The sequence below is a fragment of the Neofelis nebulosa genome, chromosome 4 (genome assembly GCF_028018385.1).
Source record: "Neofelis nebulosa isolate mNeoNeb1 chromosome 4, mNeoNeb1.pri, whole genome shotgun sequence".
Classification (NCBI taxonomy): domain Eukaryota; kingdom Metazoa; phylum Chordata; class Mammalia; order Carnivora; family Felidae; genus Neofelis; species Neofelis nebulosa.
The window spans coordinates 36,581,170-36,594,417 of NC_080785.1; the positions used below are offsets into that span (position 1 = coordinate 36,581,170).

The window sequence follows — 13,248 nt, forward strand, 5'->3', positions numbered from 1 at the left end:
TGAGCTAAGCCTGGCCCAGAACAATATTGAGGTCATGTTGCAAAGGGCAGATGAGAAGTGAGGAGATGAGAAGTGGAGGCAAGATAAAGATATGAGGGAGAAAGACCAGTTAAAGAGGTATGTGTGACTTTCCAAATACAAGATAATAAGAACTAATTTAATTAAACATGAGAATCACAAGAAGTACTGTCAAAGTAAAATTGCAGGACTTAGTAACTGGGCATGGAGTAAAGGCTTCTGGGAAGGAGTAAATGATGACTTCAAAATTTTAAGTCCAGGGTAACTGGGAGAATAGCTATTCCACTCTTGGAAAGGGGGAAATCAGATTACAAAACACAGGCTTTGGAGAGATTATGCTGTTTACCTGATGGCAGAATAATCAGAAGATTTTAGGATATATCAATACAGAGCTCTAGGTTCAGAGTGACCAGGCTGAAAACAGATTCCCCAAAGCAAGAGATTAGATAGCATTTAGAATAAAGGGAGAAAATTAGATTGCTAGTAAACAGTAAAGAGGGGGGAAGACCCAATCTTAAGGAATATTTGCATTTTGTTTATAGATGAGATAGTGAAAAAGAAAGACAATGAGTGTTGAGGAGTGCACAGTAGAAGTCAAAAAGACTTCTGGAAAATGCTGAACATAGAATAACCATATGACTCACTAATTCCACTGCTATATATATTCCCAAGAAAAATGAAGACATATGTCCACACAAACAGTTGAACATGGATTTTCACAGCAGTGTTACTGCTAATAACCAAAAGGTAGAAACAACCTAAATGTCCATCAACTGATGAATGGATAAACAAAATGTGGTCTATCCATATAATGGAATATTACTCAGCCATAATAGGGAATGAAGTATTGATACATTCTATAATGTGGGTGAACCCTGAAAATAGGCTAAGTGAAAGAACACAGCCACAAAGACCACATCTTGTATGATTCATTTATATGAAATGTTCAGAATAGGCAAAACTGTAGAGACAATGTTGATTTGTGGTTGCCAGGGGCTGGAAGGATGGGATAATACACAGTGACTGCTAATGAGTATGGGGTTTCTTTTTAGGAGGGGGGAGAAAATATTCTGGAATTAGATAGTGGTGATGGTTGCACAAACTTGTGAATATACTAATATCTACTGAAATGTATCATTAAAAAGGATAAATTTTATGGTATGTAAATTACATCCCATTAAAAATGTTACATATTTAAATAAAAGATTTGTGATGTTAATTATATCGCAGCAAAGTTGGGAAAAATAGAGAATAGGGGGAAAAAAGGAATTGTAGAGGGAGAAGATGAATGGGTTCTCATATACCAAAAACTCAAAGAGGCTAAGGATTAACGAAAGTTCTTGTTGATTTGATAATTTGCATGGGACCTATCAGAGAGCAGTTCCCATTGAGCATTGAAGTAGAAATTAGACTGCAGAGAATTATAGGGGAAAACCATGGCTACAAGTGCAAACAATTCTTTTGATAGTTCTGCAAAGACCAAAATATAAAAGAACTATAGTTTGAGAGGTTGTGTGTGTTTGTTGTTTGTCTTAAAGACAGTTTGCTAATAAGCTAACGGGAAGAAACAGACGCTGTAGTAAGGAGAAAGGAGGAAGTCACTGGAGGGGATGTGAAGAGGCCTAAATCAAGGAGCGGGAGCAGGTGACAGCCTCGTGGGGAGAAGAAATACATCATCCTCAGAGACAATTTGAAGACAAGGGAGGACAGGTGACTTTGCCAGGCAGAGGTAGGAAGAGGAAAGAGTTCACACTGAATAGTCTCAATTAATTCAGACAATAAGGAATTGACTGAGAATGAGAGAAAGATTGGAACTGCTGAGGAAACAAAACTGAGAAAGCTTTTCTCTCATTGTTCTGAGAAATACAGCTAGTAGAGTAAAAACTGGCATTTAAAATGTTAGAGTATGAAATGTACTTCCGCAGACACTGATGACATACAGATATATGGAGGTCTTCTGAAATGTTGCCTCCATAACTAAATAAAGAACTACTTACTTTCCCACTGCTCTAATTTGGGATCATCACTACTCAGAGTCTTTTTATACTTTTAACCTGGCCAAGGGGCCTGGCATCTCCAATTATATCAGGTATAAGCAAAAGAGTCACTTACAATATATGCTATGTTATTGTGCATTCTGAGGACTGGTTGTCTTTAGTTTTGAAAAGACAGCAAAATAAAATATGTCTGTGACACTGCTACTATTGGCATAGCTGACTTTTCAAAAGCTCCTCTTTGTAACTAGAAGAGAAAATATGATGTAATGGTATCGACTAGATTTCAGAAGACATTCTTTCGCCTTTTATTAGTTGATGAACTTGGACTACTTGATCACAGTGAGCATTAATTTTCTTGTCCATTAAGTGCTATTAATATTTACCTGATTTGTGAAATCAGAGAAGAAAATGTATTTGGAAGTATTTTAAAAGCTAAAGTATAAAGTAATATTATTTCAAGTGAAACTTTTGAACTTATATAATTCCTACAGTGGATATCAGTTCTTAAAATAGTTTTTTTAAATATTTTTAACGTTTTTATTTATTTTTGAGACAGAGAGAAACAGAGCATGAACAGGGGAGGGTCAGAGAGAGAGGGAGATACAGAATCTGAAACAGGCTCCAGGCTCTGAGCTGTCAGCACAGAGCCCGACGTGGGGCTCGAACTCACGGACCGTGAGATCATGACCTGAGCTGAAGTAGGACGCTTAACTGACAAGCCACCCAGGCGCCCCCAGTTCTTCTATGTGTAAGCACGTAGGTTAGGTTCCATTCAGTGGAGACTGACGACTGATTTTTAGCTTTATAAGGACTGCTAAACAGGTATGTGCATTTAAACTATCCAGGCCTGGCATATGGTAATTCCTGAAAATTTACCTCAATATTTATTGACTTCTCTGCAATCTATTCAGTAGAAAAATGTCCCATCGGGTAGGAAAAATATCTGAACAGCTTCGTGTCCTATCATATTTTGCAAAGTTGTATTTTAATCTCTGCTGAGTCTGAAATGGTTTATAACTTTACAAATATACTGGTGAGCTACACCCCTGTCTTCTCGCAGACCCACATCACCACCGCTATGGGATCACCTGCCCTCAGGGATCTTTTAATATGGTAAAGGAAAGATGAAAAATATATTCAATATAACCACCCCGCAATGCACAAATGTGCTGCATGCCATTAAGAGGTACAGAAAGTGGCTGTGGGGATTCAGCAAAGACAAAAAGGAAGAAAAAAAGGAGAATTAATGCTCGATAAGTGCTCATTATATGCCAGCTATCATTCTAAATCCTCGCACATGCTATCTCATTTCATCCTGGAGACACCCTCCTTTATTATAGAAGTGTAAACTGAAGCTCAGAGTAGGTAGGTTATATGTTCAAGCTGTTTCACATATCCTTGAAGTGGCGTAAGAGATCTGAACAACTATCTGGCTGACTTTGAAGCTAATGCCCTTTCCACAAGGAGTGGTAAGGAAGAGTAGATCATTAAAGAGACTTTTATTTGATAAAAAAAAAAAGGCAAAAACTGGGCATAAAGAGAACAAAATACATTCTGAGTCATTAACAACGTCGCTAGCTGTGTCAACTAGAACAAGCGTAAAGAATTCTAAGATCCTATTCATGTTTTCTTTTTCCTTACTTATCATGAGAGCTAGACAAACAAGCTTATATACTAAAGGCAATCCACTATCCTAAAAAGACAGCGTCTTTGAAGTTATTAGACACTTATTTTATGATGGTGGTTACAAACAAAAACCCAATATTAAAGATGAAAATATTTTGATATTCATCTTTTGTCACAACCAGGCACAAAACAATAGCATCTGCTAATAGGCATTAAATAATATGTACCATGTTCTCATAGATTTAGAAGTAGGGTTGTCATATAAAATAGAGGGTGCCCAGTTTAATTGGAAACTATTTGTATTTTTACTTGCTATATTTGGCAATCCTAGTCACAAAAGTATTTCAGAATATGTTGCCAAGATACAGGGACTTATTTATATTGAGTTTTTCATTTAAAGGTGAATTCTATTTATTTCATCAGTGGAAATCTTTCTTTAGTCCTAATGAATAACGACGTCATCTATAGACATATTCTTCTACAGGTGAGTCAGGGGAGTGACTTGGGGGCTTGGGCTGCTTTCCTGTGGGAAGGAAAGGTTATGTGGCTACAAAGGCATAGCATAAGGGTGGGGTGGACCACTCCAAAGGAAAAGTAAGTGCACCAGTTTTTGGAAAAGCCAGACCAAAAAAAGCAGAGGTAAAGTTTGTTAGAGTTCATATTCTAGCTTCCTGCAATTGACACAGAGATGAGAAAAATGCAAAACTCTTGGCTCTCTATTCACCCTCCCTCAGCAAGGATGAGGATTGGTAGCCAGGAACCCTGAGGCAAAGATTATGACCCTGCGTGGCACCAAGGGGAGGCGATGCTACAGGAGATCTAAAGGAAAGAGCCTTGAGGCGGAGAGCCTCTGCCTACTTAACCCAGAAGCTAACTAAGCCAGTCCCAGAGGAGGAAGAGATAGTGAGTGCAAAACCATTTAGGAAGGGAGAGGCCTTGATTAGTTCAAGTGCAGGCACTGGGTTGAGAACCTCTAAAGGAAAGCCCTTCAAGCTAAAATCAGAGTGTTCTTCGAAACAAAATGACAGAGTTGCGAAAGAGGGCTCAGAAATTCCAAGTTCTAATCCCAGTACCATTCCAAGTTTCCCTCCAGTGATGAAACCTGAATAAATTCCTTCTCCCCAAGCACTTTACAATTTACTAGTCCTATAGGGCAATCTAAAGAGCAAGACCTAAAATTCAGAAGAGAAGAAATGCCAGTCATCGACAACTAATTGGTGATTAAGCACTGCAAGCATTAAAAAAATAGTGACTGAATGAATGAAAGTAGGAATACATTTCTACTAAGTCACAGTGAGGATTTTGTGTTTTTAGGCTACGTTGTTTCACAGTGTAAATTATGAAGCACATATATGCCTGTGTAATTCAGTTTGAAACAAATTCCCTAAGATTAGATTTTAGAGATCTTGGACAAACTCCCCTAAAAGAAGAACACAGGGTATTTCCATTTTGTGTTCCAGCAATCACAGAGTTTAGGTTACATTATCTTTAGCATATACAGTGGCAAATTGTAGTAGTTAACCATATAAGGTCCATACAGGTATTCTTTTGAATACAATGCAAACTGATGGTGGTAAAAAGCATCACCTTAGTATATCAGTAACGACGTTTTTATTTAATTTTTATGGAGTCTTCTGTGCTTTTGCCCTAAAAATCTTTTTTAAGTGCTGAGTTTTTAAAATTTAATTCTATCAAGAATGTTAAAATATTTTTCTGATTTAAAAATCATTTCTGGGGTGCCTGCGTGGCTCAGTTGGTTAAGCATCCGAGTGCGGCTCAGGTTCGGCTCACAGTTTGTGGGTTCGAGCCCTGAATCAGGCTCTGTGCTGACAGCTCAAAGCCTGGAGCCTGCTTCCAATTCTGTGACTCCCCCTCTCTTTGCCCCTCCCCTGCTCATGCTCTGTCTCTCTCTTTCAAAAATAAATAAACATAAAAAAAAATTTATGACACCGCGTGGCACCAAGGGGAGGCAAAAAAAATTTGGTGGCTTCTGGGTGGCTCAGTCAGTTAAGCATCCGACTTTGGTTCAGGTCATGATCTCATGGTTTGTGAGGTCAAGCCCCCCTTGAGGCTCTCTGCTGTCAGTACAGAGCCTGCTTGGGATCCTGACGCCCTCTTCTCTCTGCCCCTCACACACTCGTGTGCTTGCTTGTTCTCTCTCTCTCTCAAAAATAAAAAACATTAAAAAATTTAATCATTTCTTATATTGAGTTATCTGTAATAGGGTTCTTAGAAAATAAATATGTAAATAAAAAATTATAATATCCACTTAGAAAATAGTGCCCCTTGGTAGAAACCAAGAGATGAAGAGGCAGAAGACAGGAGGGCCCAGAAAGGTTCTTTGTTTATAGGAAATGTCTTGATAAGAAATATAGTTCCTAAAGGTGATTATTCCTCTCCTATTTTGTTTTCACTCTCCAGCTTATCTCCATTACCACAATGAGACTGAAGACTAGGACGGTTGGGAGAGAACAACTGTTTGTCCCTTTGTCACCAGTTTTTCTAGCAAACTTTGGTTGGTAGCCCACTTTATTTATATTTTTATTATATTTTATGTTTTTTATTTTATATCATTTCATTTCATTTCACTTCACTTCACTTCATTATTTTTTTGATGCAAAATGCTTTATTGTTTCCATTTGGTCCATGGCTTGGGGAGAGGGCTCCAGGGTGGTTTGCTGCCTAGTGGCTGCAGGGAGAGGCTCAGCCACAAGCCCCGAGTCATGCTTGAAGAGATACTTTGGAAGAGATACTTTCCCAGCCCAGTCTGGGGTGGCCCACTTTTTGAAGATACATAAAATCCAAACCCAGGGAACAAGTCTGTGCATCCTACATTAGCACAAATTATATTTCTGTTAAAAAAAAAAACCAAGCTCCGCTTGTTCTCTCTCTTACTCTCTCAAAATAAATAAACAAACATTAAAAAACAAAACAACAACAAAAAAACCACCAAAACTCAAGTCATCCTGACACTCCTAGTTGGTCGGTGAATACATTCACTTACACTTAGGGTCTAGTACTGAAAGCTCCCTAAGGGCTAGAAGTGTTTCTAAAGAATCATGTCCCCAAGAATGTGCAGCACAGGAGCTGACACCTAGTGACTCAAAAGATACTTAATTGAAAAATATGTTTCTTTAGACATTTCTAAACTTGTAAAACACAAGTTTAGCTGGTTCCAGATAGCTGACATGCAACTCGTACACTAAAGGAAGAAACTGGGGTGCCTGGGTGGCTCCAGCTGTAAAGGGTCAGACTTGATTTTGGCTCAGGTCATGATCTCATGGGTTACAGATTCGAGCCCCAAGTCCTCACACTGTTAGTGCAGAGCCTGCTTGGGACTCTCTCTCTCTCTCCTGCTGCCCCTCACCCACTCTCATGCCCACTCTCTCTCTCACTCAAGATAAGTAAACTTTAAAAATAAATAAAGGAAGAAACTGAGCATTCCCTCTAGGAATAGTCATCATGCCTGGTACTTGGGAGATGCTCCTCAGACCTGCACATTGATGACTCTGGAGGATACACTAGTGATCTACCATGACACTGAATTTTTTTTTTTTTGAAACAATGTAATTTAATGTGGCTGGGCTTATTTTCATTCATTCATTCATTTATTTATTTATTTATTTATTTATTTATTTATTTATTTATTTGAAATGCAACACCATAACATTATTCATTATGTATGATAAATATAATCATGTACTATTTCTTTTGCCTCATTTTTAGAAAATATCTCTCCTTCTTAACACCCAGTGATTCTATATAGTATGTTAATTCAAAAATATTGATTGGTTATCTCTTTTTAACATACATAAGACTTCTGTCCCTTTATCGAGTTACATTAAAATTTTTTAGCCATGACTTTTTCACGATGTATTAACTCCATTATTTTTTTAAAGTCATAATCCAAAACTTACTACTGATTGTCAGAAAAGCTTTACTTCATTTTCTTCAATTAGAGTCTTTCAGTGATTTTAGACATGGGTCTAGAAAAATAACTGAGTATTGTTGTTATTCAGTTTAAGAATTTGCTCGCATAAAAATGCAAGTATTTTTCACACTTCTCCAGGCGTTTTCACTCCTTTTGAGTCTTTTTTACAAACAGGCAAAAATATTTCATTTCAATTTGCTTTCCTTCCCTATTAGGAACTGATTTTTTTAAAAAATACATCTGTATAAATGTAGGTATTTTTCTATTCTCACTTAAAATTAGTGAATTGGATAAGCCATTGCAGTAGATACATCACTCATTCACCTAATATTTTCCCCCAGTTTTTTGAGCTATAATTGACATACAGCACTGTGCAAGTTTAAACTATACAGCATAATGACTTGAGTTGCATATATTGGAAAACGATTATCACAGTAAGTTCAGATAACATCACCTCATATAGATAGACGGATAGGTCGATAGGAAGGAAGGAAGGAAGGAAGGAAGGAAGGAAGGAAGGAAGGAAGGAAGGAAGGAACTGAAGGAAAAAAGGAAGGAACTGAAGGAAAAAAGGAAGGAAAGAAAGAAAGAAACAGTTTTTCTCCTTGGGATGACAGCCCTTAGGATTTACTCTCTTTATAACTTTCCAACAAAATTTGAACTTTTTGATCACCTTCATCCAATTCTCCCACTCCCCCGGCCTTTAGTAATCAGATCTCTTTTCCTACGAGTTTGGCTGTTTTTATTTTCTTTAGGTTCCACATATAAGTGAAGTCATGCAATATTTGTCTGTCTCTGTCTGACTTACTCCACTTAGCATAATCTCCTCAAGGTCCATCCCTGTTGTTGCAAAGGGCAGGATCTTCCTTCCTTCCTTCCTTCCTTCCTTCCTTCCTTCCTTCCTTTCTTTCTTTCTTTCTTTCTTTCTTTCTTTCTTTCTTTCTTTCTTTCTTTCTTTCTTTCTTTCTTTTCTTTCTTTCTTTCAAGGCTGAACCATGTTTCATTTCAACTAACATTTTTTTAAAGCCCTTACTCTTTGTTAGATCCTAGAGATGAAAATGTGGGCAAGACAGGCAATGTTCCTGCCCTCCCAGAGTGTGCAATTTAATCACCAAAAAGGAAACAATTACTTGATGGTGCTGCTTTTAGTCTTTTAAAAAAAATTTATTATTATTGTGTTGCATTATGACAGAGGTCACTAAACTTCATTGGTCGTGTTCTGCCTTTAAAACTAATTATCCACACTATGGCACTTGAAAATAGTGTGAGGAAGAACTCTTCATTAAAAAATATAAAAATTCTACATAGGATGAACTCCATGTGGCTGGTAATTAAGAAGGAGGATTCTATTTTGGATTATAAAAAGTAATGTCATTGTATTCCAGAAGCAGTTTTTTTGGAAGGTAAGAGACAAAACTTTTAAAAAGCAAATGACCAACAGGATTGATAAGGACCTAGTTACTTTATCCTGTGACAGAAAGTGTGCTAAAGTTCCTTTCAAAAGTGGTTTCCGTTTTTTAACATATGAGGCTTCTGCCCAAAGGAATAAGCTGTTTAACCATACGTTTTTAAGAAAAATGCTTTCCAATTTAATGTTTCTCCTCTTTAAATTAATCATTTGGGCTTGTAATCAGAAAGGAAGCATATGAAAGAATGCTTATTGAAAGATGGATAGTTAAACTGGAAATTAAAACTTTATTTCTGAGGGTCACACTGGGAAGATGCTTTGCAATCTTGGAGAAATCCCAATCGGCCTCTGCTCAAAATGGCACTCTTCTCCCAATGTCTCAAAAGATATTAAGCCTCTCATAGAAGGGGGATTTTGATGCCCCCCGCAAAGGCTTCTTATGATTGCAGAATGATCTATTTAAGAACTGCACACTTTCTCATGGAGGACACATTTTGGCACTCTCTTGTAATTATCTTCATTTACATAACTGGCACCTAACAGACCACTCACCAGAGAGGAACAATAAGCTGTGCTTGCTCTGATCATCTTTATGTTGAAGTTAAGCCATTACACTGAATCCTGAGACATGCTATTGTGAAGTCCCCTGGCATTTCCACTGCTATCATCCGTCTGTTGTTATAGGAGAATGTTCACTGCCAGAATCCTCTGGCAGAAACTCAATTTCTGAGTCCAATACTAATTCATTACAAAGTCTGCAACAGCTGGGACACTGGTATACACAAATGAGGCATTCTGAAATTTGAGGACAAATCCAAAATACACACTCAGGACCTTCCTTGTGATTCCACAGCCATGGAAATAGCTGTGAAAAAAAAAAAAAAAAAAAGAGGATCCTGTCAACATCTCACCCTGCCAACACCAAATTAGACCCTTGCGATTTGAGCCTCTATGGTGGTGCCACCTCCCTGTTCTTCTTTTATTAAGAACTGTTTTAAAGGTCTCAGCTTTGTCATGTTTAATGTGCGTTGGAAACATGGGGATGAGACATGTAATGTAGAGGATACTGTAAAGGACACCTTGAACACACCTATCCAAAGGACAGTCACTCCTCTGTGAAATAAAAAGGTGCCCCAAAGGTGATTTAGATAATAGGCACCGGGGAAGAACCGTGGGTAGAACAGAAGCATAGAACAAAGTAGGAAGAGTGACAGTGACTGGAAACAGTGACAAAGAGCAGTAGAACATTTTTAAAGTTTCTTTTGTTTTTAATGGCTATTTAAGAATGGTATCAAGAAACTAATGAAGTGATAAATTCTAAAAATTCTCAGTCCCTCACAATTTCATACGAACTCTTTGAGTTAAAATGACGCTGCTGTCATAAGCAACCCTTGGAAAACTACCTTTATTACACTGTGGTATCTGTGTAATATTTCACTGCCATGCATCATTTCTGCTAAGTCAATCGATTACTATTTGAGAAAAATATATAAAAGATAATTCGTATACAAGGAAAATAAAAACATTTAAATTTCACAAATCTTACAGAATATTATCCAATGCACAGTTAATTTACAAATGTTACATAAAACATTAATCCTTTATATTAAAATTGAAATGATTATGCTTCAAAATACATATTTAAATTTATTTTGTAGTTCTAGATACACTATTATGAAAAAGAAAAAAACAATACATATAAACATACAAAACAATAGAGGTTCTTTCCATGGTTTGCCTGGAAGTGCTTTTTTTTTTTTTTTTTTTAATATTTTGATAGACAGAGCACAAGCACGTGAGGGGTAGAGAGAAGGAGAGATAGAATTCCATGCAGGTTCCACACCATCGGCATAGAGACCAATGTGGGACTCGAACTTCCATACCATGAGATCATGATCTGAGCCGACATCAAGACTGGGTCATTTAACTGAGCCACCCAGGTGCCTCCCTGGAAGTGTTTTTAAAGTCCAGTTAATATGATAAAATTTATACTCAGGTGTGACCACAATGTCACAAGTATTTTCATCTATTAGAAATAAATCTTAGCAATTTGAGCCTTATTTTGCTTTAAAATAGGAAATAGTTTGTCATTTGCTATATGCCCTTTGTTGGCAATCTACAAGAAAAGGTAATTTAACACTGAATATTTCCAATGAACATTTAAACAAGGAAACTCTGGGGCGCCAGGGAGGCACAGTAGGTTGAGCGTTTGACTCTTGGTTTCAGCTCAGGTCATGATCTCACAGTTCATGGGGTCCACCCCAGTGATGTACTCTGTGCTGACAGCAGGGGGTCCACTTGGGATTCTCTCTCCCTCTCTTTTTGCCTCTCCCTGGCTTGTTCTTTCTCTCTCTCTCTTTTTCTCTCTCTGTCTCCAAAAATAAACAAATAAACTTTTAAAAAGTAAAACAACAACAACAACAACAACAAAACTCTATTATATCAGATTCTAAGATTTAGGACTTTTAGCTGAAATTTACCTTTAAGAAGAAATGGCTTGCTCTGCAGATTTATATTTAAATTGGACTTCAGAAAGATTAAGAAAACTACTGAGAAACAAACACTTTATACAAAAATTTTGTTACGAAAACTGCAAATCATGCTAAATTTTTATTTTAATTCACTAAGGACATCTATAATGGTTCTCTACCCATTCATTCATCAGAATCACACAGGAAGCTATTTTACAAAAAGAAATTCTTGGGCTCCAGTCTTGAAGATTCTCATTTGATTAAGTTTGAGGTGGGATCTGAGAATGTCAGTTTTTTGAAAGCTCCCTCAGTGACTCTGATGATTAGCCAAGGCTGAGGACTACTGCTCTACTAGGTAAAATGTTGATAATCTTAGTAACTGTGTCATGTTTATTACTATTACTACCATTATGATTCATTATAATGATGTAATGCATTACACAGTGCATGGGAAATGAGAAGATATCCCCCAACCATTCATTGGTTCCATTTCCACTATATTTTACTCATTACTGACACTGCTATGACAGAATCAAACAATTTATAGCTTAAAAAAAAAAAAGGACTTTGAAAATGTTTCATTAAACCCCTTCATGTCGTAGTATGGAAGTAGGCCTAGACAAGTTAAGTAATCTACCAAGGTCACCAAGTTTTTAAATAATATTAATTTGACTCTAAGCATTCCAATTTCTCTTCTATTTTTCTTACTATATCACCAATTTTGAAGGTGTACAATAAAAATAAAATTAAGACTTGTAAATAATTCAGATTACTTTATTCTCCATTTAGTTCCCAGCAGATAACATTCCTACTTCAAAACCCTATTCCTTATCCACTCCAGCTCCCTGGAGAACCCTATTAGTGGGCAGAGCAAGCCTTTGGCCCGCTCTCCTCATTCATGCTTTGAGAAACTTCTCCCTGTGCTTCCATGGGAATTGTTGTATGGAGCCACTTCTATCTGACTCTTCTATTGTCAGGTCCAGAGGGCATCAGAGATCTGGACTCAGGCGAAAGGATTCAGACTCTATTAGTATTATTTTAGTTACATTATGGTGAAAAAAGCTTTTGAGAGTTGGCATGGGATCATATACAACACTGTTTCTATGGGAACAGGAATTCCTGTCTCTAAACAACGAGCTCAGAGCTGGTTGTGTGCAACAAAACCTATTAGTAAGTTGGGGACAGCCTGTTAGTACATCTTAGTTAATGAAAGCATTCATAAACACACTTCTCTTACATGAAGGCCTGTGCCTTTCTGTTCACTTGAAAAGGTCTTGCAATAATGTAAATTGGAAAAGCCCATAAACAGGCACCAGAACATGGTGTGAAGCCAGTGACAATTTATACTGAAAAAGAAAAGAACACTCAGATTATACTCAAACAAAATCAGACTCTTAAGGTATAACAATTTCTAGCTGATAAATTAATAAAAATATACAATACAATGAGCGTTTAACTGTAATTTATTATACTAGTTTTCCATTTACACCTTGTTGTTTGGAAAGGTTTTTTTTTTTTTTTTGGTGGGGAGAAAAAGTAGTATTTTATGCCATATTCCTGAAAACTTATAGGAATAATGATAAAAAAATATAACAAATACAAAGTAAATGATTATGCATCATAAAATTTTAGTAATTAAACATAACCTCACATATTTAGAAAAGGATAGTTGGCTTTCATGAGAAAATAATGTAAGCAAAAGTTAGTTAGAAACACCACAGTGGAATATTCTTCTTTAAAGTTACTAATGAATTATGAATTTAATGTACCATTAGTAAGAACAAATTTTTTTTCGTA

The 13,248-nt window shown here is 36.8% G+C and overlaps 1 protein-coding gene across 11 annotated transcripts in view; it reads right to left on the reverse strand.

Annotated features, from left to right (window-relative positions):
• The window catches only part of FOXP2 (forkhead box P2), a 568,827-nt gene that overhangs the window by 162,823 nt on the left and 392,756 nt on the right, over positions 1-13,248 (reverse strand). The window contains exon 1 of one of the 11 annotated variants that reach the window (XM_058724537.1): positions 12,689-12,808. The exons of the other annotated variants lie outside the window; for them this stretch is intronic. Coding sequence (XP_058580520.1) covers positions 12,689-12,772 — 84 coding nt within the window. The 5' untranslated portion in view covers positions 12,773-12,808. Of the gene's footprint in view, positions 1-12,688; positions 12,809-13,248 lie in introns of those variants that run through there. 11 annotated transcript variants of the gene reach the window in all.